The sequence below is a fragment of the Salvelinus alpinus genome, chromosome 5, assembly GCF_045679555.1.
Source record: "Salvelinus alpinus chromosome 5, SLU_Salpinus.1, whole genome shotgun sequence".
NCBI lineage: Eukaryota > Metazoa > Chordata > Actinopteri > Salmoniformes > Salmonidae > Salvelinus > Salvelinus alpinus.
Window position 1 is genome coordinate 54,680,968 of NC_092090.1, and position 26,542 is coordinate 54,707,509.

The 26,542-nt window shown below is 41.7% G+C and overlaps 1 protein-coding gene across 4 annotated transcripts in view; it reads right to left on the bottom strand.

The window, feature by feature from the left end:
* Positions 1–959: 959 nt before the first annotated feature.
* Positions 960–26,542, bottom strand: part of LOC139576349 (far upstream element-binding protein 3-like) — an 88,841-nt gene continuing 63,258 nt past the window's right edge. For 3 of the 4 annotated variants that reach the window (XM_071402358.1, XM_071402360.1, XM_071402362.1), the window contains 6 exons: positions 9,895–10,055; positions 8,651–8,721; positions 8,469–8,554; positions 3,988–4,056; positions 3,512–3,633; positions 2,883–3,091 (listed from right to left, as the gene is read on the bottom strand). In XM_071402358.1, coding sequence (XP_071258459.1) covers positions 3,017–3,091; positions 3,512–3,633; positions 3,988–4,056; positions 8,469–8,554; positions 8,651–8,721; positions 9,895–10,055 — 584 coding nt within the window. In that variant the 3' untranslated portion in view covers positions 2,883–3,016. Of the gene's footprint in view, positions 2,563–2,882; positions 3,092–3,511; positions 3,634–3,987; positions 4,057–8,468; positions 8,555–8,650; positions 8,722–9,894; positions 10,056–26,542 lie in introns of those variants that run through there. The other variant, XM_071402359.1, reaches the window with a different exon arrangement.

A 26,542-nucleotide genomic window follows, 5' to 3' on the forward strand; every position in this document is an offset into this window, starting at 1 on the left:
TGAAAAACTGAGTTGAAATGTATTTGGCTAAAGTGTATGTAAACTTCCGAGTGTATTTTATCTTCTTTAGGTCGAGTTCCACTCTGAACACTATGACAAAAACACTAAAGACTAAATGGCTCTCCTCCAGCAACAGTTAAATCTTTAATCTAGGGTCAGCTACCTCAGGGGCACACAAAATAAATGCAGGCTCATCTTTATTTACAATTCCACTTAAGAATATGTTTCCTTTGCTAATACAGCAGCTTTTATTACTTCTGGCAACCCTTGCCTACACACACTACTCAATTAGGGGACACCTTGAGGTCATTATGGAATAATTACTCATTTGTTATTGATGACAAATGTGCTTTTGGCATGGGAACCACTGTCTATTAGCGCAGTGCAAGTGCAGTAGAGCCGTGCCAGTAATTCCCATGCCGACATCCCATGTAGTGGATCCGCTTGGCTTCCTGTCTCCCAACTTTTAAAATGCCCATTTAGCACTCCCATTCTGATCATCAATTTAAAGCAGAGGTCATCTGATGTGTAATTACTGGAAGACTTTAAGGGGTTGACGTCATCGTCTGCATCCCAAATGGCACCCTATTTCCTATATAGTGCACTACTTTTGAAAAAAAAGTTGTGCACTATGTAAGGAATAAGATGCCATTTGGGACAAAGCCTTTCTCTTTTCGAAACACATGACCATCTGGGGCTAGGGCTTGATGGCAACAGTCATAAAGGATTAGGCCGCAAGTCGACAGACTTCTACAACTTTGTTTGCTAATGTGTTTTACTGCATAAGTGAGGGGATGGGGGCATGCATTTCACTAATGGACTAAATTAAGAATGACAGCCCAGAAAAGACATTAGACTTATGGTATTTTTTTCTGGCAGAAAACTAGTTTTTACATTTGCTGCCCACATGCAATCATCATTTGTCCTTCTATATCTGGAAAAAATCAAATATGATCAGATTAAATTCATACTCAATCTTGAGAGAGTAGATTTAATTGAAGCACGGTATACAGCAACAAAGAAAACTGTTAGGGAGATTGACAAATCATTATACAGATAAACTTTTTAACTGTACAAAAATAAAGATTCTATATTTTCACAAAAGCAATTGTGGCAAATTACTGAGTCAAACAACTAAGAAAGCATAGAAATAAACAAGTGAGAATATATATTGTCTCTACTCATGTTTATGGCATATAAAACTTTATACTTAAGGTATCTAAATCAAACTGTATGCTACAGAAAGATGAACTTGTTAGTCCAGTGATATGGCTCTTTGGGTACCTCCACAGTTAAACTAATTTGCCATTGAAAAGGCAGCAAACATCTAAAAACAGGAATGTGCATTACAATAGCCCAAATGGTATCAACTGCCCTAGAAACAAACAAATGACTTGACTTTTAAATACAAGGTTATCTGTGCATATGAGAAAAATGTACACAAAAATCATAGGTTAAAGTATGTCTTGTCATCATAAAAAATTGTAGGGAGTAATCATTCAACGAATCATAGCATACATTCTTTCTTACACAAAAACAATTATGTTAGCGAGAAACAAAGTGTACTGGTTGGGATACTGTGGAAGCTAGGCGGTTCAAAAATATAAATAAATCACACTTTACATTTGCCATACGAAAACAAATATTTTGAACAGGTAGAATGAAAGCGGCTTAGCAGTCTTGAGCACAGAAGACATGCTGGGTTTATATTTGCACTTGGTGAGAGATGCAACATCAAATTTCAAAACAACATTTTCCATATTAGCAGTGAATACATCAAATTGGGAGAGCATCCGTGTGAATATTACACTAACAATCCTTATTCAACAAATATACTTAAATACCCATGTACATGAGGATACATACATAAGATTAAATCAAACACATCATATCCCAGCTCTCTAAAATATAATTTTGCTAAGCATTTATTACACTTAGGCTTAAAACTAGGATGTCTAATGTAAGAATAATAACTCATTTATCAGCATATGTGTCTCAAAACAGAAATTAGATATCGCACCTTCCAGAACAGAAAACAAAACAATGACACAGAAGAATAACATGGTTGAATAAGAAATGACAGATACCATACCAGGAATTTAGTTAGAAATTACAACTTTTTTCCAACAATCACACATTACATTTCAATCTCTCAAAATTTAAAATGTTCTACGTAAAAACACAAATCAAAAAGCAAACGCATGCTTAAAACATGATCGTTCACAAAAACAAAACTGTCATTATACTCAATCCTCAAGACTGCTAAGCCAATACCATTTTATTGCAAAAACTAGACAAAATAGATTATACTACATCTTGTTCAAAGACACATACATAAAAATAAAATAAAAAGTATACTCAAGACGAGTATATCCCAAAATTGCCAAGTAAAATATCAGTTTTTAGGTTGAGTTATTCTACAGCGAATACATTACAAAAAGGAAAGGTACGACGCAAAGTTTTGAAAATATACTTTAGAAACGTCAATAGTACTGTTAATAGTTCTCTTTTCGTCTCAATGATTCCAAAGTCTTAATTAGATGGGTGTCCACTCTAATGCTCCTGGAAGACATTTTAAAAAGGAAAATGTTATGTAGTTTACCATGTACGCAAGAGCACATCCCAATACACACATGCATGTAAACTCTTCAAGACTTGCCAGTAATAGTTTTAACATACACTGAGTGTACAAAACATTAAGAACAGCTGTGATCCCTTATTGACGTCACTTGTTAAATCCACATCAATCAGTGTAGATGAAGGGGAAGAGAAAGATTAAATAAGGATTTTAAAGCCTTGATACAATGAGACATTATTATTGTGTATGTGTGCCATTCAAAGGGTGAATGTGTAAGACAAAAGATTTAAGTGCCTTTGAATGGGGTATGGTAGTATGTGTCAAGAACTTCAATGCTGCTGGGTTTTTCACGCTTAACAGTTTCCCGTGTGTATCAATAACGGTCCACCACCCAAAGGACATCAAGCCAACTTGACACAACTGTGGGAAGCATTGTAGTCAACACGGGTCAGCATCCCTGTGGAACGCTTTGGACACCTTGTAGAGTCCATGCCCCGACGAATTGAGGCTGTTCTGAGGGCAAAATGGAGGAGGTAGGTGCAACTCAATGTTAGGAAGGTGTTCTTAATGTTTTGTACACTCAGTCTATATAAAGAGAAAGTGCTGTTTAGCGGCAGAGCTGTTCATAGGCAGAGCAGGCACTTTAAAGAGGCAGAGAGAGCTGTGTTGAGGCAGAAACAGAGCTGTTTGAAGGCAGAGACAGAGCTGTTCAGAGAGAGCTGTTTAGAAGCAGAAACAGAGCTGATTAGAGACATAAGTTTAGAGGCAGAGTGGTTTAGAGGCAGAGACAGAGCTGTTCAGAGACAGAGCTTGTTTAAAGACAGAGAGCTGTTTAGAGTCATAAAGAGGGAGACCTAATTAGTGGAAGAAACCATTGTTTAGAGAGCTGTTTAGAGCCAGTGTTAGTATAAGTTTGGCAGTGTTGTACATTACCTGAAGATCTGGGCCCTGGGTTGCCTGTGCACCCGGCCAGAGGTACGCTCCCTGCTGCCTGTAATATTCTGCCATAGCTGCACTGTAGTCTGGGAGTGAGCTCTGCTGCTGAGATGTCTGACCTTTTGGGACACAAGCGTATAGACATTCCGAGAAAACAGCATCAAATAACGCTATCACAATTGGAATTGCAATCTTGATTATGTCTAAAGACAACTGACAAAATGAATGAGACTACTCTTGTTTCTTATAATAATCCTCCCATGCTTTACTGTAGTCATGGACAATACTCTGAGCTTGGGTCTTTTGGCCTGCAAACACAGCGTTATCTGCAATGTCTACTACTGGAGATATACTGCTCCAAACGCCAAACCTCAAGCTTTGCTGCAGTTGCACTAAATGTATGGCAAAAATATTGCAATTGTTCAAAAAGTCATGTGGGTATGACAGGGTTTTTACTGTCTCAGAGCACTTGCCTAGCTTTTTATAATACTGCTCCCAAGCTGTAGAGTAGTCCATCTGGCCTGCCTGGGATCCATTGTGACCTGTACCCAAATAAAATAACAATGCATTAAATTTTGAACAAATACCAGTGTATTTCAAATGGACTGTAACTTTTTTTCCCCTTGCGATACAGCCTTTTGCCCAAACATGTCAGAAGTAATTTGATTTGGGAATAATAGGAACATTTAAATGAAATGGTTGACTAACTAAAAGCCTTTCTGGCAATTTCTTGACAATCTTTATGTGTTATTTGTTGCACATTTATGTTTCCCCAACATCATTGGTTCAAGCCATGGTAGACTCCCCTTTCAATTGGCTTAGAAGTAAAATAGATGAGTGGATGAAAGCTAATGTGTACCTTCTACACCTGGTTCACTGCACGATTAATCCAATTTACATCGAAATTGTGATATTGACACGTGCAATATACATATCGCAAGAGGCGGCGAAATTATCAAATGCCACTCAGCCGCATGCAACGTCTGTTTTTATAGTTTACTCGCTGTTACTTAGGATTTTTTAGATGCTTGAGCAGCAATTTCCCACAACTACTTCACCGATTACTGAGCACCCCGAGATGAGCAAATACTCAGAGGACACCGTTATCCTGGACACATCGAACTCTGACAATCGGCTTGTATGCATTTATGAGTCTTAACTTACATTTGAGAGATATTTGTAAGACACTGAAATGAGCAAAATGTTGCAGAGTCCATCTTTACATGTCTATTTCATATACAGTGCATTCAAAAAGTATTCAGACCCCTTGACTTTTTCCACATTGTTACGTTACGGCCTTATTCTAAAACAGATTAAATTGTTTCCCCCCCTCAATCTACACATAATACACCATAATGACAAAGCAAAAACAGGGTTTTGACATTTTTGCAAATTTATTACAAATTTTAAAAACTTAAATATTACATTTACATAAGTATTCAGATTACAGCCTCAATCCTTCTTTGGTATGACACTACAAGCTTGGCACACCTGTATTTAGGGAGTTTCTCACATTCTTCTTTGCAGATCCTCTAAAGCTCTGTCAGGTTGGATGGGGAGCGTCGCTGCACAGTTATTTTCAGATCTCTCCAGAGATGTTCGAACAGGTTCAAGTCCAGGCTCCGGCTGGGCCACTCAAGAACATTCAGAGACTTGTCTTGAAGCTACTCCTGCGTTGTTCTGGCTGTGTGCTTAGGGTTGTTGTACTGTTGAAAGGTGAACCTTCACCCCAGTCTGACGTTCTGAGCCCTCTAGAGCAGGTTTTCATCAAGGGTCTCTCTGTACTTTTCTCAGTTCATCTTTCCCTTGAGCCTGACTAGTTTCCCAGTCCTTGCCGCTGACAAACATCACCACCTCATGATGCTGCCACCACGCTTCACCGTAGGGATAGTGCCAGGTTTCCTTCAGACATGACGCTTGGCATTCAGGCCAAAGAGTTCAATCTTGGTTTCATCAGACCAGAGAATCTTGTTTCTCATGGTCTGAGTCCTTTAGGTGCCTTTTGGCAAACTCCAAGCGGGCTGTCATGTGCCTTCAACTGAGGAGTGGCTTCCGTCTGGACACTCTACCATAAAGGCCTGATTGGTGGAGTGCTACAGAGATGGCTGGCCTTCTGGAAGGTTCTCCAATCTCCACAGAGGAACTCAGGTTCTTGGTCACCTCCCTGACAAAGGCCCTTCTTCCACGGTTGCTCAGTTTGGCCGTGCAACCAGCTCTAGGAAGAGTCTTGGTGGTTCCAAACTTCTTCCATTTAAGAAAGAAGGAGGCCATGGTGTTCTTGGGGACCTTCAATGCTGCAGAACGTTTTTGGTACCCTTCCCCAGATCTGTGCCTTGACACAATCCTGTCTCGGAGCTCTCTGACATGCACTGTCAACTGTGGGACATTATATACACAGGTTTATGCCATTTCAAATCATATCCAATCAATTGAATTTACCATAGGTGGACTCAAAATCAAGTTGTAGAAACAACTCAAGGATGGTCAACGGAAACAGGATGCACCTCAGCTCAATTTCAAGTCTCATAGCAAAGGGTCTGAATACTTACAGTTGAAGTCGGAAGTTTACATACATCTTAGCCAAATACATTATACTCAGTTTTTCACAATTCCTGACATTTAATAATAGTAAAAATTCCCTATCTTAGGTCAGTTAGGATCACCACTTTATTTTAAGAATGTGAAATGTCAGAATAATAGTAAAGAGAATGATTTATTTAAGCTTTTATTTCTTTCATCACATTCCCAGTGGGTCAGAAGTTTACATACACTCAATTAGTATTTGGTAGCGTTGCCTTTAAATTGTTTAACTTGGGTCAAACGTGTCAGGTAGCTTTCCACAAGCTTTCCACAATAAGTTGGGTGAATTTTGGCCCCTCCTTGCTCGCACACGCTTTTTCAGTTCTGCCCACACATTTTCTATAGGATTGAGGTTAGGGCTTTGTGATGGCCACTCCAATACCTTGACTTTGTGGTTCTTAAGCCATTTTGCCACAACTTTGGAAGTATGCTTGGGGTCATTGTCCATTTGGAAGACCCATTTACGACCAAGCTTTAACCTTCTGACTGATGTCTTGAGACATCATTTTCCTTCCTCATAATGCCATCTATTTTGTAAAGTGCACCAGTCCCTCCTGCAGAAAAGCACCCCCACAACATGATGCTGCCACTCCCGTGCTTCATGGTTGGGATGGTGTTCTTCGGCTTGCAAGCCTCCCCTTTTTCCTCCAAACATAACGATGGTCATTATGGCCAAACGGTTGCATTTTTGTTTCATCAGACCAGAGGACATTTCTCCAAAACGTACGATCTTTGTCCCCATGTGCAGTTGCAAACCGTTGTCTGGCTTTTTTATGGCGGGTTTTGGAGCAGTGGCTTCTTCCTTGCTGAGCGGCCTTTCATGTTATGTCGATATAGGACTTGTTCTGTGGATACAGATACTTTTGTACCCGTTTCCTCCAGCTTCTTCACAAGGTCCTTTGCTGCTGTTCTGGGATTGATTTTCACTTTTCGCACTAAAGTACATTTAACTCTAGGAGACAGAACGCGTCTCCTTCCTGAGCGGTATGACGGCTGCGTGGTCCCATGGTGTTTATACTTGCGTACTATTGTTTGTACAGATGAACGTGGTACCTTCAGGCGTTTGAAAATTGCTCCCAAGGACGAACCAGACTTGTGGAGGTCTACAATGTTTTTCTGATGTCTTGGCTGATATCTTTTGATTTTCCCATGATGTCAAGCAAAGAGGCACTGAGTTTGAAGGTAGGCATTGAAATACATCCCCAGGTACACCTCCAATTAACTCAAATGATGCCAATTAGCCTATCAGAAGCTTCTAAAGCCATGACATAATTTTCTGGAACTTTCCAAGCTGTTTAAAGGAACAGTCAATTTAGTGCATGTAAACTTCTGACCCAGTGGAATTGTGATAGTGAATTATAAGTGAAATAACCGGTATAGAGTGGTTGAAAAGGGAGTTTTAATGACTCCAATCTAATTGTATGTAAACTTACGACTTCAACTGTATGTAAATAAGGTATTTTTATTTTTATTAATTTACACAAAAAATGTAAAACATGTTTTCACTGTCATTTTTATTTTATTTTTTTATTTTATTTATCTGTTATTTTACCAGGTAAGTTGACTGAGAACACGTTCTCATTTTCAGCAACGACCTGGGGAATAGTTACAGGGGAGAGGAGGGGGATGAATGAGCCAATTGTAAACTGGGGATTATTAGGTGACCGTGATGGTTGAGGGCCAGATTGGGAATTTAGCCAGGACACCGGGGTTAACACCCCTACTCTTACGATAAGTGCCATGGGATCTTTAATGACCTCAGAGAGTCAGGACACCCGTTTAACGTCCCATCCGAAAGACGGCACCCTACACAGAGCAGTGTCCCCAATCACTGCCCTGGGGCATTGGGATCTTTGTTTAGACCAGAGGAAAGAGTGCCTCCTACTGGCCCTCCAACACCACTTCCAGTAGCATCTGGTCTCCCATCCAGGGACTGACCAGGACCAACCCTGCTTAGCTTCAGAAGCAAGCCAGCAGTGGTATGCAGGGTGGTATGCTGCTGCTGGTATTGTGTATAGATTGATGAGGACATTATTTAATTTAACCTATTTTAGATTAAGGCTGTACTGTAACAAAATGTGGAAAAAGGGAAGGGGTCTGAATACCTTCCGAATGCACAGTAAACACAGTGTAAAATTATTTCAAAACAATGTTTAAGCTGAGAAAATATAAATACAAAGTAATTGCTGCAGCGTTTTAGCCAAGTGCAACCAGCTTGATCGTTGCGTTGACCATTCTGTTTCAGTGGTGAACATAGAGATCAGCCTGGTTCCACCATGTTAGCGGAGTTAATATTAATTGTAAAATACAAGACAACGTTGCCAAATGTTTACGAGATGTGCTTAAGACAAGTTGTAGCGCTAAGGTGACTTACTGTGGTCTTGCTGGCCTTGAGGCTGCCATGTTTGATAACCAGTCCCCCATCCCCCTGTCATTAAAGTCTGGGCTCCACTGCCACAACTGATCAAGACAGAAAGCAGGCAGAACGACAGCAACACAAAGAAAATGCATATAGTAGACAAAAAATGACAGGGACGAACAGAAACTGTGACTTACTTTTGATGAGTTGCAGGGCTTTGAGTGTAAGGGCTCAACCCAAAACTACCATTGCTCACTATTCCTGAGCCCTGGGAAAAAAACGAGACATTCAACATTGTTAACTAGAGTAAAAAACGACAGTTAAATTAATTTAAATCATGGTGGTATTTATTTAGTCGACTAACAGTTAATAATGAAACATAGAAATTGCAGGCAATTTGCCTAGGTACCCATGCCTAGCTTTTATTTGTTATTTAACCAAGAAAATACCATTGAGACTCTTTTTCAAGGGAGACCTGGCCAAGAAGGCAGCAACAATCAATACATTACATAATTAAAACATACAACATGATCCAGCCTAAAAACAGCATTTAAACTCTGTAACAGAGTCTCCATCAATATTTTAAATTCATTCAGTGGCACTAACAAATCTAGATGAAGCATGGATTGTAGACTATTCCATGCGTCTTGTGCACAAGAAGAGAAGGCAGTCATGCTTAATACTGTGAAGGTCCTGGGGACTTTAAGTAGCAACCACCTAGCAGACCGGGTATGGTAACTGCTGGTGGTAAAGGAGACCAGACTACAGAGGTAAAGAGGGAGTTTACCCAAAAGGGCTTTGTAGATGAACACATACAAATGTATCTTTCTGCGCATATAAAGGGAGGTCCAACCTACCATTTGGTACAATGTGCAATGGTGGGTGAGTGTCTTGGCATTTGTAATAAAGTGCAAGGATGCATGATAAACAGAGCCCAGTCTCTGTAAGACGGAGGTGGCCATAAGCGGGAAGCAAGCCTCATTACAAAAATAAAAACCCAATTTCAGCTACCCAAACTCATTGCTCCATCCAAACGCTACGCCACGCCCACGAACGTTAGTTTCTTCTCCGCAATGAGTCTGGATCTAAGTACTTCCACAATGATTGTTCCCAGAAACCGATGGGTTGGGCCAGAGTAAGAACATACGTGGGTAAAGCGGCATTGTGAAAATTCACCATTGGCTTTGATAGTCTGAATTGTTAAGAGATTATCCATTCGCTGGTGACTTTGTTTTGTACAACACCCCTCATTTTGATGTCTCCACGAACAACTTCAAAGACGGCCATCTCAGACTGAAGTATGTAGCGAACACAGAGCAGTGGAAAAATTCTGTTTAAGTCGTCAGGCAATACAGTTTAAGTCGCCAGGCAATAGGTAGTCGTGTTGACTTATCGAGACTTAGTCTTTGGACTTAAAGGCACTTGACTTGGGGGAACTTACTCCGATCTTGTCGTCAATGAGCTGGCATGCTACCTCCATCTGTTGCGGGGTGCCTCTGATGGAGAAGACGCGAACATTGGGGTCGGTGTTGGGAGGGGGGTTCCTCTGCAGCTCCACGTGGGCTCCAGACTGCTGGTTGATACTCTTGATGGTATCTCCGCCTGGACAAACAACACACATCATCACACCACACGAGACCACTGATGGCTGGGAATAACACATCCTTTGTTATCGCCCTTGATGTTTTGGATGCAATAGTGTTGGGCCGATATATGATAATGTTGGGAATTGGCAATATTTGACCTCGATGATATATGGTTAAGATATCGTGATGCGCAAGATTATTCTCCATTTGAAATCAAAACCGTGCAGTTTAACTAAATTATTTTTAAATGACGAATGATGTTTTTCAACATAACAGTATTTTTAATGAGCAACTATATTATCACAAATAAGTACACAAATAGCTCAGTCTGGAATTATTTAGTCATTAGCGGCGCAAAACGATATCGGATATCCCTTTAAATCTTTTGATGATAATATGATCAACCAGTACTTCACCTGCATTCATACACATTGCATATAAAAAGGTGCATTTCTAATATTATGACTCAATGGCCGAGAGGTTTGGAGTTTGTATTTGAAGTGTAAGGGAATGTTGTACGCTTATTAACTAAAAAAGGAAGCAAAAAAGTATACACCTCTCCACGTCTCAATTTTCCTTTACATCGGTGAAAATTTGCAACAAAAATAGATCGCACTTCCCACTGACCCAACATAAAGGGTGAGTGCCACCTGATGAGTGCCACCAGTCTATGTGTTGTCTGCAACTCGACTTCTGTATGTGGGGAGCAATTACACATCACGTCAGAATCATTACGGCTGGGGAAGGATTTTTTTATTTTATTAAACCGTATCCCTTTTTTTTTTGTTTTGAATTTTGCAGTCTGTGGCTCTTTTGAAGCGAGCAGGGCAGGCATTCAGAAATCGGTTCCCCCCTGTGCCAAGTCCTCTCAAAGACCCCGGACGGCCACCCGTTCCTTCCACCTCGACTCAAAAGAGCAGGCTGGCTTCTCGAGTAGGGGCCGCTGATGTCCGAACATCAATTACATGTTTGTTCACATTTTGGTGACACGTTGTCAACCCCGCTTGAACCCGGGCTGAAAAAGCCGGAGAAAAGAGTCCTCCTCCCGCTGCCAATAGACTACCCCGGGGCCATAAACCCATTGTCAACCAAATTAAACTTCTGCTTTAATGAAGCCATTATGAGGTCTCCAGTCAGAAGGAGAGAGGAATAAAGGCACTGACTATTCAGTGCCAAGGAGTGGGCCATGGTTAGTGGAGATAATAAGGCCCTCTCAATGAAGCTGCTGGTTCAGGTTGCCAGAGACAGAGAGGGGGATTTGGATTTAAGATTAATTTATATGAGGGAGACGCAGGACCACTAAGTACTATTTCTTATATGTGAATAAGAGTTTGTAGCAGTCAAACCCACATTATCTTTTCGTACGACCTGTATGATTGCGTGTGCCACGGGTGTTAACCGTACCTGTTGTTCAGACGCGGGTGTATTAAAATGTAGCTTTAATCTGTGCAGAGGAATTAGGTTGGAAATTAATTTCTGAATGGTTTAGAGACAGTGTTGTACGAATGCATTTGGAAAGTCAATCAAGTTGTTGGATAAACTAGCATTTGTGAAGAATTTAGTAAACAGTGTAGGTAGGTCCTGATCATGTATGTCTACTATCAATATTGTTGTGCAAAACACTTGCATCCATTTCCTACCATTTCAGATACCTGCTGCTAGCATTCAGTAGCACAAGTAGCGGAAGGCAGAACTCTGTTATGACTTAACTTCTCTAGGGTAGGGGGCAGCATTCTGAATTTTGGATGAAATGCATGCCCAAATTAAACTGCCTGCTTCTCGGGCCCAGAAGATATGATATGCATATAACTGGTAGATTTGGATAGAAAACTCTCTAAACTGTTAAAATAGTGTCTGTGAGTATAACAGAACTGATTTGGCAGGCGAAAACCTGAGAAAAATCCATTCAGGAAGTCGTTTTTTTTGTTGGTTTTGTAGTTTTCTATTCAATGCCATTACAGTATCCATTGACTTAGGACTCAAATTGCAGTTTCTATGCCTTCCACTAGATGTCAACAGTCTTTAGAAATTGTTTCAGGCTTATATTCTGAAAAATGAGGAAGTAAGAGCAGTCTGAATGAGTGGACCCTAAAGTGTCACAGAGCTTTTTCATGCGCGCGACCAAGAGAGTGCGTTTCTTGTTTACCTTTTAAATTGACGACGTTATTGTCCGGTTGAAATATTATCGATTATTTAGGCTAAAAACAACCTGAGGTTTGAATATAAACATCGTTTGACATGTTTCTATGAACTTTACGGATACAATTTTGATTTTTTGTCTGCCTGTTTTGAGCCTGTTGATTACTGAAGAAAACACGCAAACAAAACAGAGATTTTTGGATATAAAGAGACTTTATCGAACAAAAGGAACATTTATTGAGTAAATGAATGTCTGCTGAGTGCAACCATATGAAGATCATCAAAGGTAAGGGATTCATTTTATCTCTATTTCTGACCTGTGTAACTGTTCTACTTGGCTGGTTACTGTTTGTAATGATTTGTCTACTGGGCTATGTTCTCAAATAATCGTAAGGTATGCTTTCGCCGTAAAGCATTTTTTAAATCTGACACTGTGTTTGGATTCAAAAGAAGTTAATCTTTAAACCTATGTAAAATATGTTTTGTTTTCTGAATTTTTATAATGAGTATTTCTGTATTTGAATTTGGCGCCCAGCAGTTTCACTGGCTGTTGAAGAGGTGGGACGCTAACGTCTCACGTACCCAAGAGAGGTTAACAAGTGAATTCAATTGCCACATTGTAAGTACTTCCCAAGTTGATAATATTTTCTTATTATTGACATAGGAAGTACTTACAAGGTGGCAATTGAATATATATATACATATACAGTTGAAGTCGGAAGTTTACATACATCTTAGCCAAATACATTTAAACTCAGTTTTACACAATTTCTGACATTTAATCCTTGTAAAAATTAGTTAGGATCACCACATAATTTTAATAACGTGAAATGTCAGAATAATAGTAGAGAGAATGATTTATTTAAGCTTTTATTTCTTTCATCACATTCAAAGTGGGTCAGAAGTTTACGTGCACTCAATTAGTATTTGGTAGCATTGCCTTTAAATTGTTTAACTTGGGTCAAATGTGTCGCGTAGCCTTCCACAAGCTTCCCAAAATAAATTGGGTGAATTTTGGCCTATTCCTCCTGACAGAGCTGGTTTCAACTGAGTTAGGTTTGTAGGCCTCCTTGCTTGCAAAATGTTTTTCAGTTCTAACCAAACATTTTCTATTGGATTGAGGTCAGGGCTTTGTGATGGCCACTCCAATACCTTGACTTTGTTGTCCTTAAGTCATTTTGCAACAGCTTTGGAAGTATGCTTTGGGTCATTGTCCATTTGGAAGACCCATTTGCGACCAAGTTTTAACTTCTTGACTGATGTCTTGAGATGTTGCTTCAATATATCCATATATCCAATATAATCTGTCTGTAAACAATTGTTGGAAAAATTACTTTTGTCATCCATAACGTAGATGTCCTAAACGACTTGCCAAAACTATAGTTTGTTAACAAGAAATTTGTGGAGTGATTGAAAAACGTACGTAAACTTCCAACTTCAACTGTATATACACACACATATACACACAATCGTTCAAAAGTTTGAATAGGTTAGAGCCAGGCAACTCTGGGATGCTGGCCTTCTAGGCAGAGTTCCTCTGTCCAGTGTCTGTGTTCTTTTGCCCATCTTAATCTTTTATTATTATTGGCCAGTCTGAGATATGGCTTTTTATTTGCAACCCTGGATAGAAGGCCAGCATCCCGGAGTTGCCTCTTCACTGTTGACGTTGAGACTGGTGTTTTGCGGGTACTATTTAATGAAGCTGTCAGTTGAGGACTTGTGAGGCGCCTGTTTCTCAAACTAGACACTAATGTACTTGTCCTATTGCTCAGTTGTGCACCGGGGCCTCCCACTCCTCTTTCTATTCTGGTTAGAGCCAGTTTGCGCTGTTCTGTAAAGGGAGTAGTACACAGCGTTGTATGAGATCTTCAGTTTCTTGGCAATTTCTCGCATGGAATAGCCTTCATTTCTCAGAACAAGAATAGACGGACGAGTTTCAAAATCAAGATCTTTGTTTCTGGCCAATTTGAGCCTGTAATCGAACCCACGAATGCTGATGCTCAACTAGTCTAAAGAAGGCCAGTTTTATTGCTTCTTTAAATCAGCACAACAGTTTTCAGCTATGCTAACATAATTGCAAAAGGGCTTTCTAATGATCAATTAGCCTTTTCAAATGATAAACTTGGATTTGGCAACACAATGTGCCATTGGAACATAGGAGTGATGGTTGCTGATAATGGGCCTCTGTACGCCTGTGTATTCCATAAACAATCTGCCGGTTCCAGCTACAATAGTCATTTACAACATTAACAATGTCTACACTGTACTTCTGATCAATTTGATGTTATTTTAATGGATAAAAATGTGCTTTTTTTTCAAAAACAAGGACATTTCTAAGTGACCCCAAACTTTTGAACGGTACTGTGTGTGTGTATGTATGTACAGTGGGGAGAACCAGTATTTGAAACACTGCCGATTTTGCAGGTTTTCCTACTTACAAAGCATGTAGAGGTTTGTAATTTTTATCATAGGTACACTTCAACTGTGAGAGACGGAATCTAAAACAAAAATCCAGAAAATCACATTGTATGATTTTTAAGTAATTAATTTGCATTTTATTGCATGACATAAGTATTTGATACATCAGAAAAGCAGAACTTAATATTTGGTACAGAAACCTTTGTTTGCAATTACAGAGATCATACGTTTCCTGTATTTCTTGACCAGGTTTGCACACACTGCAGCAGGGATTTTGGCCCACTCCTCCATACAGACCTTCTCCAGATCCTTCAGGTTTTGGGGCTGTCGCTGGGCAATACGGACTTTCAGCTCCCTCCAAAGATTTTCTATTGGGTTCAGGTCTGGAGACTGGCTAGGCCACTCCAGGACCTTGAGATGCTTCTTACGGAGCCACTCCTTAGTTGCCCTGGCTGTGTGTTTTGGGTCGTTGTCATGCTGGAAGACCCAGCCACGACCCATCTTCAATGCTCTTACTGAGGGAAGGAGGTTGTTGGCCAAGATCTCGCGATACATGGCCCCTTCCATCCTCCCCTCAATACGGTGCAGTCGTCCTGTCCCCTTTGCAGAAAAGCATCCCCAAAGAATGATGTTTCCACCTCCATGCTTCACGGTTGGGATGGTGTTCTTGAGGTTGTACTCATCCTTCTTCTTCCTCCAAACACGGTGAGTGGAGTTTAGACCAAAAAGCTCTATTTTTGTCTCATCAGACCACATGACCTTCTCCCATTCCTCCTCTGGATCATCCAGATGGTCATTGGCAAACTTCAGACGGGCCTGGACATGCGCTGGCTTAAACAGGGGGACCTTGCGTGCGCTGCAGGATTTTAATCCATGACGGCGTAGTGTGTTACTAATGGTTTTCTTTGAGACTGTGGTCCCAGCTCTCTTCAGGTCATTGACCAGGTCCTGCCATGTAGTTCTGGGCTGATCCCTCACCTTCCTCATGATCATTGATGCCCCACGAGGTGAGATCTTGCATGGATCCCCAGACCGAGGGGTGATTGCCCGTCATCTTGAACTTCTTCCATTTTCTAATAATTGCGCCAACAGTTGTTGCCTTCTCACCAAGCTGCTTGCCTATTGTCCTGTAGCCCATCCCAGCCTTGTGCAGAAATTACAGACCTCTACATGCTTTGTAAGTAGGAAAACCTGCAAAATCGGCAGTGTATCAAATACTTGTTCTCCCCACTGTATGTATGTATGTATGTATGTATGTATGTATGTATGTATGTATGTATGTATGTATGTATGTATATGACTAACACACTATGCACCCCTTTAAGGAATTTCGTACAGGATTGTTCTATCGCCATGCCCATATATTACACACTGGGGTTAGGAAGGAACATGGCTCGTCGCTTTGGTTGTCCCCTTCTTCTCACTAGGGTTGTGGTGGAATTCAAGGGTTTGTGGGGGATGTAGGTCTGACAGAGGGGTGAGCAGAGGCACTGGCTGCATGTGGCATCGTAAAGACATTAATCACTGTGCCGAAAAGGGCGTCATGACAGGGCACAGAACGGCTGCCTTCCATCCACATTGGCCCGTTTCTTATGGTAATGCAAAGATGGGGCCCTCTGCAACCAGGTTTATTTGTCCCATTCACCTCTGCACAGAAGGCACTTGACATTTCTATTGCTCAGTTCTTTATTATAGGTGAAGCCCCCCCCCCCTTCAACCGACCCACCCTAAACACAAATACCCCCGCCGCGGCTCGCACACTCGCGGCGAGCCAATCGCTAAATGGTCAATGACTTTTACATAGCAGGCAATAGAGTGAGCATGAATAGCAAATAAGCTAATTCGAAATCGTCATTCCCTCATTTGAGCCCATTGCCCGGAAAACGGATCTCATTAGAAGGACCGGGGCAATCTTCCAGATGATTGAGGGCTGTTATAATGAAACTCAAACAATTAATATCACATTACTTCACATGCATTATTCCCCTCATTAAGCACTTTACGTAGGAGAGAATAGCACTTTTAAAAGCCATATATATATATATATATATATATATATATATATATATATATATATATATATATATATATATACACACACACACACACACACACACAAGTGCAGGGGGAGAAAGTGAGAAACATAAAGGGGAAGAGGGACTCCATGGCCACCCAGGTGCTTCTGGCACATTAGAGAAACTTAGTAACTTTCATTCTAAGAAATCCGATGGGGGAAAAAAAATGCACTTCGCGAAAGGGATTGTTAAACATAACTAGAAAAGTACAATGTGGTGTGCATGCTAGCTTGTGAAGGATTGATTGATAGGATAGCCTGACCATGTGAAAGTTGGTTTGGTGCCTAGCTTGAGCAGGCCAAGAGTTTGTGGGTTATTTATACACTGAACAAAAATATGAAAGAAACATGTAAAATCCCAGAAATGTTCCATAAGAACAAAAAGCTTCTCAAATGTTGTGCACACATTTGTTGACATCACTGTTAGTGAGCATTTAGCTTTGACACTCATTCTGATTGGCTGGGCCTTGCTCCACAGTGGGCCTATGCCCTCCCAGGCCCACCCATGGCTGCGCCACTGCCCAGTCATGTGAAATCCATAGGTTAGGGCATAATGAACTTATTTAAATTGACTGACTTCCTTATATGAACTGTAACTCAGTAAGATCGTTGAAATTGTTGCATGGTGCATTTATATTTTTATTCAGTATAGTTACAGTTGATAAAAGTATTTGAAGTTAGGACTTGGTGTCTCTAGCTTGAACGGTTCAAGAGTCACAGTTGGTGGGTTAATTTATGCAAATGCATTCACATTTATATACAGTGCATTCGGAAAGTATTCAGACCCCTTGACTTTTTACACATTTTCATATGGTACAGCCTTATTCAAAATGGATAACATTTATTTTTTTCCTTATCAATCTACACACAACACCCCATAATGACAAAGCGAAAACAGGTTTTTAGAAATGTTTGCCAATTTATTAAAAATAAAAACAGAAATACCTTATTTATATAAGTACTCAGACCCATTGCTATGAGACTCGAAATTGAGCTCCGGTGCATCCTGTTCCCATTGATCATCCTTGAGATGTTTCTACAACTTGATTGGAGTCCACCTGTGGTAAAATCAATTGATTGGACATGATTGGGAAAGGCACACACCTGTCTATATAAGGTCCCACAGTTGACAGTGCATGTCAGAGCAAAAACCAAGCCATGAGGTCAAAGGAATTGTCCGTAGAGCTCCGAGGTAAAGATTTGGGGAAGGGTACCAAAAAATGTCTGCAGCATCGAAGGTCCCCAAGAACACAGTGGCCTCCTTCATTCTTGAATGGAAGAAGTTTGGAACCATCAAGACTCTTCCTAGAGCTGGTCCCCCGGCCAAACTGAGCAATCAGGTGAGAAGGGCCTTGGTCATGGAGGTGACCAAGAACCCAATGGTCACTCTGACAGAGCTCCAGAGTTCCTCTGTGGAGATGGGAGAACCTTCCAGAAGGACAACCATCTCTGCAGAACTACACCAACTTAGGTGTTTATGGTAGAGTGGCCAGATGGAAGACACTCCTCAGTAAAAGGCACAACAGCCTGCTTGGAGTGTGCCAAAAAACACCTAAAGGACTCTCAGACCATGAGAAACAAGATTCTCTGGTCTGATGAAACCAAGATTGAACTCTTTGGCCTGAATGCCAAACGCCAAGCCTGGAGGAAACCTGGCACCATCCCCGGTGAAGCATGGTGGTGGAAGCATCATACTGTGGGGATGTTTTTCAGCGACAGGGACTGGGAGACTAGTCAGGATCGAGGGATCCTCTGACACCGCCTGGTGTAGAGGTCCTGGATGGCAGGCAGCTTTGCCCCAGTGATGTACTGGGCCGTATGCACTACCCTCTGAAGTGCCTTGCGGTCAGAGGCCGAGCAATTGCCGTACCAGGCAGTGATGCAACCGGTCAGGATGCTCTCGATGTTGCAGCTGTAGAAAATTTTGAGGATCTCAGGACCCATGCCAAATCTTTTTAGTTTCCTGAGGGGGAAAAGGCTTTGTCGTGCCCTCTTCACGACTGTCTTGGTGTGTTTGGACCAATCTAGTTTGTTGTTGATGTGGACACCAAGGAATTTGAAGCTCTCAAGCTGCTCCACTACAGCCCCGTCGATGAGAATGGGGACATGCTCGGTGTTCCTTTTCCTGTAGTCCACAATCATCTCCTTAGTCTTGGTTACGTTGAGGGATAGGTTGTTATTCTGGCACCACACGGCCAGTTCTCTGACCTCCTCCCTATAGGCTGTCTCGTCGTTGTCGGTGATCAGGCCTACCACTATTGTGTCGTCAGCAAACTTAATGATGGTGTTGGAGTAGTGCCTGGCCATGCAGTTGTGGGTGAACAGGGAGTACAGGAGGGGACTGAGCACGCACCCCTGGGGAGCTCCAGTGTTGAGGATCAGCGTGGCAGATGTGTTGCTACATACCCTCACCACCTGGGGGCAGCTCGTCAGGAAGTCCAGGATCCAGTTGCAGAGGGAGGTGTTTAGTCCCAGGATCCTTAGCTTGGTGATGAGCTTTGAGGGCACTATGGTGTTGAATGCTGAGCTGTAGTCAATGAACAGCATTCTCACATAGGTGTTCTTTTGTCCAGGTGGGAAAGGGCAGTGTGGAGTGCAATAGCGATTGCATCATCTGTGGATCTGTTTGGGCAGTATGCAAATTGGAGTGGGTCTAGGGTTTCTGGGATAATGGTGTTGATGTGAGCCATTACCAGCACTTCATGGCTACGGACGTGAGTGCTACGGGTCTGTAGTCATTTAGTCAGGTTGCATTTGTGTTCTTGGGCACAGGGACTATGGCGGTCTGCTTGAAGCATGTTGGTATTACAGACTCAATCAAGGACATTTTGAAAATGTCAGTGAAGACACCTGCCAGTTGGTCAGCACATGCCCGGAGCACACGTCCTGGTAATCCGTCTGGCCCCGCAGCCTTGTGTATGAGCATAGAAGTGATTTAGCTCGTCTGGTAGGCTCGTGTCACTGGGCAGCTCGCAGCTGTGCTTCCCTTTGTAGTCTGTAATAGTTTGCAAGCCCTGCCACATCCGACGAGCATCGGAGCCGGTGTAGTATGATTCAATCTTAGCCCTGTATTGACGCTTTGCCTGTTTGCTGGTTCGTCGCAGGGCATAGCGTGATTTCTTGTAAGCTTCCGGGTTAGAGTCCCGCACCTTGAAAGCGGCAGCTCTACCCTTTAGCTCAGTGCGAATGTTGCCTGTAATCCATGGCTTCTGGTTGGGGTATGTACGTACAGTCACTGTGGGAACGACGTCCTCAATGCACTTATTGATAAAGCCAGTGACTGATGTGGTGTATTCCTCAATGTCATCGGAAGAATCCCGGAACATGTTCCGGTCTGTGATAGCAAAGCAGTCCTGTAGTTTAGCATCTGCTTCATCTGACCATTTTTTATAGACCGAGTCACTGGTGCTCCCTGCTTTAATTTTTTGCTTGTAAGCAGGAATCAGGAGGATAGAGTTGTGGTCGGATTTACCAAATGGAGGGCGAGGGAGAGCTTTGTGTGTGGAGTACAGGTGATCTATAATTTTTTCCCCCTCTGGTTGCACATTTAACATGTTGATAGAGATTTGGTAGAACTGATTTAAGTTTCCCTGCATTAAAGTCTCCGGCCACTAGGAGCACCGCCTCTGCAGTTGTTTGAGAGATGTCCAGCTTGTAGCCGAACATGCAGCATAGAGAAGACCAGCAAGGGGGCCCTCATCTGTGTGTGTGTTTGCGTGTGACCGACCAGTATCTTTGATGAGGGGCCAGGAGCTGATCTACGCTGCTATACCCATCAATGGGGCTCTGGAAAAGACCTCACCTCCAGCCTCACCTCTTGCCTGCTCTCCAATGGTCGCTGACGGGGAGAAAATAATTAGGTATGTTTAGTCTGTTCACCCACGACTGCGTGGCCATGCACGCCTCCAACTCAATCATCAAGTTTGCGGACGACACTACAGTGGTAGGCTTGATTACCAACAACGACGAGACGGCCTACAGGGAGGAGGTGAGGGCCCTCGGAGTGTGGTGTCAGGAAAATAAGCTCACACTCAACGTCAACAAAACAAAGGAGATGATTGTGGACTTCAGGAAACAGCAGAGGGAGCACCCCCCTATCCACATCGACGGGACAGTAGTGGAGAGGGTAGTAAGTTTTAAGTTCCTCGGCATACACATCACGGACAAACTGAATTGGTCCACCCACACAGACAGCGTTGTGAAAAAGGTGCAGCAGCGCCTTTTCAACCTCAGGAGGCTGAAGAAATTCGGCTTGTCACCAAAAACACTCACAAACTCCTACAGATGCACAATCGAGAGCATCCTGTTGGGCTGTATCACCGCCTGGTACGGCAACTGCTCCGCCCACAACCGTATGGCTCTCCAGAGGGTAGTGAGGTCTGCACAACGCATCACTGGGGGCAAACTACCTGCCCTCCAGGACACCTACACCACCCGATGTCACAGGAAGGCCATAAAGATCATCAAGGACAAACAACCACCCGAGCCACTGCCTGTTCACCCCGCTATCATCCAGAAGGCGAGGTCAGTACAGGTGCATCAAAGCAGGGACCGATAGACTGAAAAACAGCTTCTATCTCAAGGCCATCAGACTGTTAAACAGCCACCACTAACATCGAGTGGCTGCTGCCAACATACTGACTCAACTCCAGCTCACTTTAATAATGGAAATGTATCAAAAATGTATCACTAGCCACTTTAAACAATGCCACTTAATATAATGTATATACTGTACTCTATATCATCTACTGCATCTTGCCATCTTTATGTAATACATGTATTACTAGCCACTTTAAACTATGCACTTTTATGTTTACATACCCTACATTACTCATCTCATATGTATATACTGTACTCGATACCATCTACTGCATCTTGCCTATGCCGTTCTGTACCATCACTCATTCACATATCTTTATGTACATATTCTTTATCCCTTTACACTTGTGTGTATAAGGTAGTAGTTGTGGAATTGTTAGGTTAGATTACTCGTTGGTTATTACTGCATTGTTGGAACTAGAAGCACAAGCATTTCGCTACACTCGCATTAACATCTGCTAATCATGTGTATGTGACAAAAAAAATTAAATGTGATTTGATTTTAATAGAACCGTAATTGTGTATGTGTTCACAGAAACATGTATGGAGCCAGCACACAAAGACTTGCAAGATGATGTGATGAAGTCCAAATTGACAGACGGGCTTGATACTGATGTCTCTGAATTAGGGCTGTCCCCGACAACATTCACTAACAGGGATGTAAACGAATTTTTGCACAACATTTCAGAGAAATAAGCTTTTTGTGTGTATGGAACATTTCTGGAATCTTTTATTTCAGTGTATATAAAAAAAGAAGCATGAAAAGGTAGCGTAATGGGATAATGTCTTACTGTGGTGTGTGAAGAATCCAAAAATGTACCTTGCATGTGATACAATTCACATTATTGTGGAAGCACCTCCTCTAAGAGTATGAATTAAGCTGTTAGAGAAGGTTTAAATCCTAAGCAACCTGCCTACACATAGTTTGAAGTAGAATACGAACATAGTTACTGTAGTAGCTCAAAGCTGTGTGCTGGGAAAAACTTGGTAGAGCATGGGTGGAATTGTGTGAATTTCCTTTCTCTTTTAGGCTTCAGACTAATGCCTATTCTCATTTAAATTGTAGTTTTTTGTTTTTAATATAGTGAAAGTTGATCAAAGTTAGGATAGCCTGAATATATGATTTGGTGTCGCTATCTTGAACGGTTCAAGAGTTACTGTTAGTGAGTTAATTTACGCTTATTTATGCAAATATATATAGTTATAACTGATAGAAGTTTTTAAGAATCAGAAGTTAGGATAGGCCAAACATGTGAAAGTTGATTTGTTGTCTCAATGGTTACTGTTGTTGAGTTATTTCATTCAAATGTGCATAGTAAATAAAGATTTTAAAGAATGTTAAGTTGGGATAGCCTGAATGTTTTAAAGTTGGTCTTGTAGCTTAATTGGCCAAGGAACAGGTCCCTTTTGAAAAGCTACCCCTGTATTCCTAAGGTTCTCATTTAAACCCAAGTTAATTTATGCAAATCTAAAATCGTTATAGTCAAAAAAGTATACATACTATAAAAACATTTTGAAAAGCAATCAAAGTTGGGATAGTCTGAACATCTCAACGTTGGTTTGGAGTTGATCACTTAAACAGTGAAAAAATATATATATATACACTGCTCAAAAAAATAAAGGGAACACTAAAATAACACATCCTAGATCTGAATGAATTAAATATTCATATTAAATACTTTTTTCTTTACATAGTTGAATGTGCTGACAACAAAATCACACGAAAATTATCAATGGAAATCAAATTTATCAACCCATGGAGGTCTGGATTTGGAGTCACATTCAAAATTAAAAGTGGAAAACCACACTACAGGCTGATCCAACTTTGATGTAATGTCCTTAAAACAAGTCAAAATGAGGCTCAGTAGTGTGTGTGGCCTCCACATGCCTGTATGACCTCCCTACAACGCCTGGGCATGCTCCTGATGAGTCTGTGGTGCAACGTGGCGTTGGTGGATGGAGCGAGACATGTTGTCCCAGATGTGCTCAATTGGATTCAGGTCTGGGGAACGGGCGGGCCAGTCCATAGCATCAATGCCTTCCTCTTGCAGGAACTGCTGACACACTCCAGCCACATGAGGTCTAGCATTGTCTTGCATTAGGAGGAACCCAGGGCCAACCGCACCAGCATATGGTCTCACAAGGGGTCTGAGGATCTCATCTCGGTACCTAATGGCAGTCAGGCTACCTCTGGCGAGCACATAGAGGGCTGTGCGGCCCCCCAAAGAAATGCCACCCCACACCATGACTGACCCACCGCCAAACCGGTTATGCTGGAGGATGTTGCAGGCAGCAGAACGTTCTCCACGGCGTCTCCAGACTCTGTCACGTCTGTCACATGTGCGTGTGAACCTGCTTTCATCTGTGAAGAGCACAGGGCGCCAGTGGCGAATTTGCCAATCTTGGTGTTCTCTGGCAAATGCCAAACGTCCTGCACGGTGTTGGGATGTAAGCACAACCCCCACCTGTGGACGTCGGGCCCTCATACCACCCTCATGGAGTCTGTTTCTGACCGTTTGAGCAGACACATGCACATTTGTGGCCTGCTGGAGGTCATTTTGCAGGGCTCTGGCAGTGCTCCTCCTTGCACAAAGGCGGAGGTAGCGGTCCTGCTGCTGGGTTGTTGCCCTCCTACGACCTCCTCCACGTCTCCTGATGTACTGGCCTGTCTCCTGGTAGTGCCTCCATGCTCTGGACACTACGCTGACAGACACAGCAAACCTTCTTGCCACAGCTCGCATTGATGTGCCATCCTGGATGAGCTGCACTACCTGAGCCACTTGTGTGGGTTGTAGACTCCGTCTCATGCTACCACTAGAGTGAAAGCACCGCCAGCATTCAAAAGTGACCAAAACATCAGTCAGGAAGCATAGGAACTGAGAAGTGGTCTGTGGTCACCACCTGCAGAACCACTCCTTTATTGGGAGTGTCTTGCTAATTGCCTATAATTTCCACCTTTTGTCTATTCCATTTGCACAACAGCATGTGAAATTTATTGTCAATCAGTGTTGCTTCCTAAGTGGACAGTTTGATTTCACAGAAGTGTGATTGACTTGGAGTTACATTGTGTTGTTTAAGTGTTCCCTTTATTTTTTTGAGCAGTGTATATATATATTTTTTTACCATTCAAGTCTATGGCCCTTTTTCCCCAAAGAAAAGCATTGGAAGTTCATTTAAACATTGTTATATAAAGTATAAATGCTACCAAAAATATTTTCTCAAGCAACCCGAGTTGGGGCAGTCTGGACACATGGAAGTTGGTTTCGTGTTAATTAAATTGTTTAAGCTCTAGAGCGGGTTAAAGAAATCTAATGATATGATTTGGTAAAAAATCTAGAGTTGTGCTTTGCCTTCAGCAAGCACCCCTATTAATAATTTGAATATTTAAGAAATCTAGAGTTGTGCTTTGCTTAGCATGCACACCTAATAATAGAGAGGACATTGTATAGCTAACAGATCCCGATGCCATTTGATAGAGTGGAGAGTCCTGAATTCAAAATTGATTAAATAATTTTTTCCCCTCTCCCATCTATACACAATACCCCATAATGACAAAGTAAAAACAAGTATATTGAAAATGTAGCAAATTTATTGAAAATAAAATACAGAAATATCATTTACATAAGTATTCTCACCCCTTAGTCAAAACATGTCAAAATCACCTTTGAAAGCGATTCCAGCTTTGAGTCTTTCCGGGTCTCTAAGTCTCTAAGAGCACCTGGATTGTGCAATATATGCACATTATTTTTTTTTTTTATTCTTCATGCTCTGTCAAGTTGGTTGTTGATCAATGCTAGACAGCCATTTTCATGTCTTGCCACAGATTCTCGAGCAGATTTAAGTCAAAACTTTAACTAGGCCACTCAGGAACATTCAATGTCACCTTGATAATTAACGCCAGTGTATATTTGGCCTTGTGTTTTAGGTTATTGTCCTGCTGAAAGGTGAATTCATCTCCCAGTGTCTGGTGGAAAGCAGACAACCAGGTTTCCTCTAGAATTTTGCCTTTGCTTAGCTCTATTCTGTTTATTTTTATCCCAAAACAACTCCCAGTCCTTGCCGATGACAAGCATACCCATAACAAGATGCAGCCACCACCATGCTGCGAAATATGAAGAGTGGTACTCAGTGATGTGTTGGATTTGCCCCAAATATAACATTTGTATTCAGGACATAAAGTTAATTTCTTTGCAACATTTTTACTTTAGTGCCTTATCGCAAACATGATGCATGTTTTGGAATATTTTTATTCTGTACAGGCTTCCTTCTTTTCAAATCTGTAACTTAGGTTAGTGTTGTGGAATAACTACAGTGGAATAACTGTTGATCCATCCTCAGTTTTCTCCTATCACAGCCATTAAACTCCGTAACTGTTTTAAAGTCACCATTGGACTCATGGTGAAATCCCTGAGCGGTTTCCTACCTATACGGCAGGTATTCCCAAACTGGGGTACACACAATGCCGTCGGGGGTACACCAAATAAAAATGTGATTCAAATTTTCAAAAAGTACATTTATATTTTCCAATAGGGCTATACATTTGGGTGAGTTTTTTTCCTCTCGCCTGAGCAGCCTTGTTTCACTGCCAAAAATAAAATTAAACAATCTAGTGTTCAGCGAAATAACAACACAATGTCAAATACAGGTAGCCTAGTCAAATAATTAACATCCAATCACATTAACCGTTACGCTCTCACGGGAAACCTTCACTCTTGCATATACATTTAGAAACGAAACATGACAATTTGAAAAATAATTCACGGGATTTTTTTTGAGCGAGAATAAAGACGACTTTCAAGTAGTAAGACATGTATAAAAGCAACAGATACCATTAAGAAGAAAGGGATAGAAGCGTTTTATATGGTGAGCTACCGAGTGGCTAGGACAGGCAAGCCCCATACTATTGTGGAGGACTTAATTCTTCCTGCTGCCACGGATATAGCTTGGACAATGCTAGGGGAAAACATTATACAGACAATGTATTCATCAAACACTGTTTCACGACGCATCAATGACATGGCAGGAGATGTTTTGAAACAAGTATCTGCGTTACAGCTGGATGAGTCAACAGACGTGGTGGGCCTGGTACAGCTCCTGGTTTATGCCCGTTACGGTTATGGGGGGTCAATTAAGGAAGACATCCTCTTCTGCAAACCACTGGAAGCCAGGACAACAGGAGAGGCATTCTTTTAAGTACTGGACAGCTTTGTGACATGAAATAGACTTTGGTGGTCAAGATGTGTTGGTATCTGTACTGATGGCGCAAAAGACAT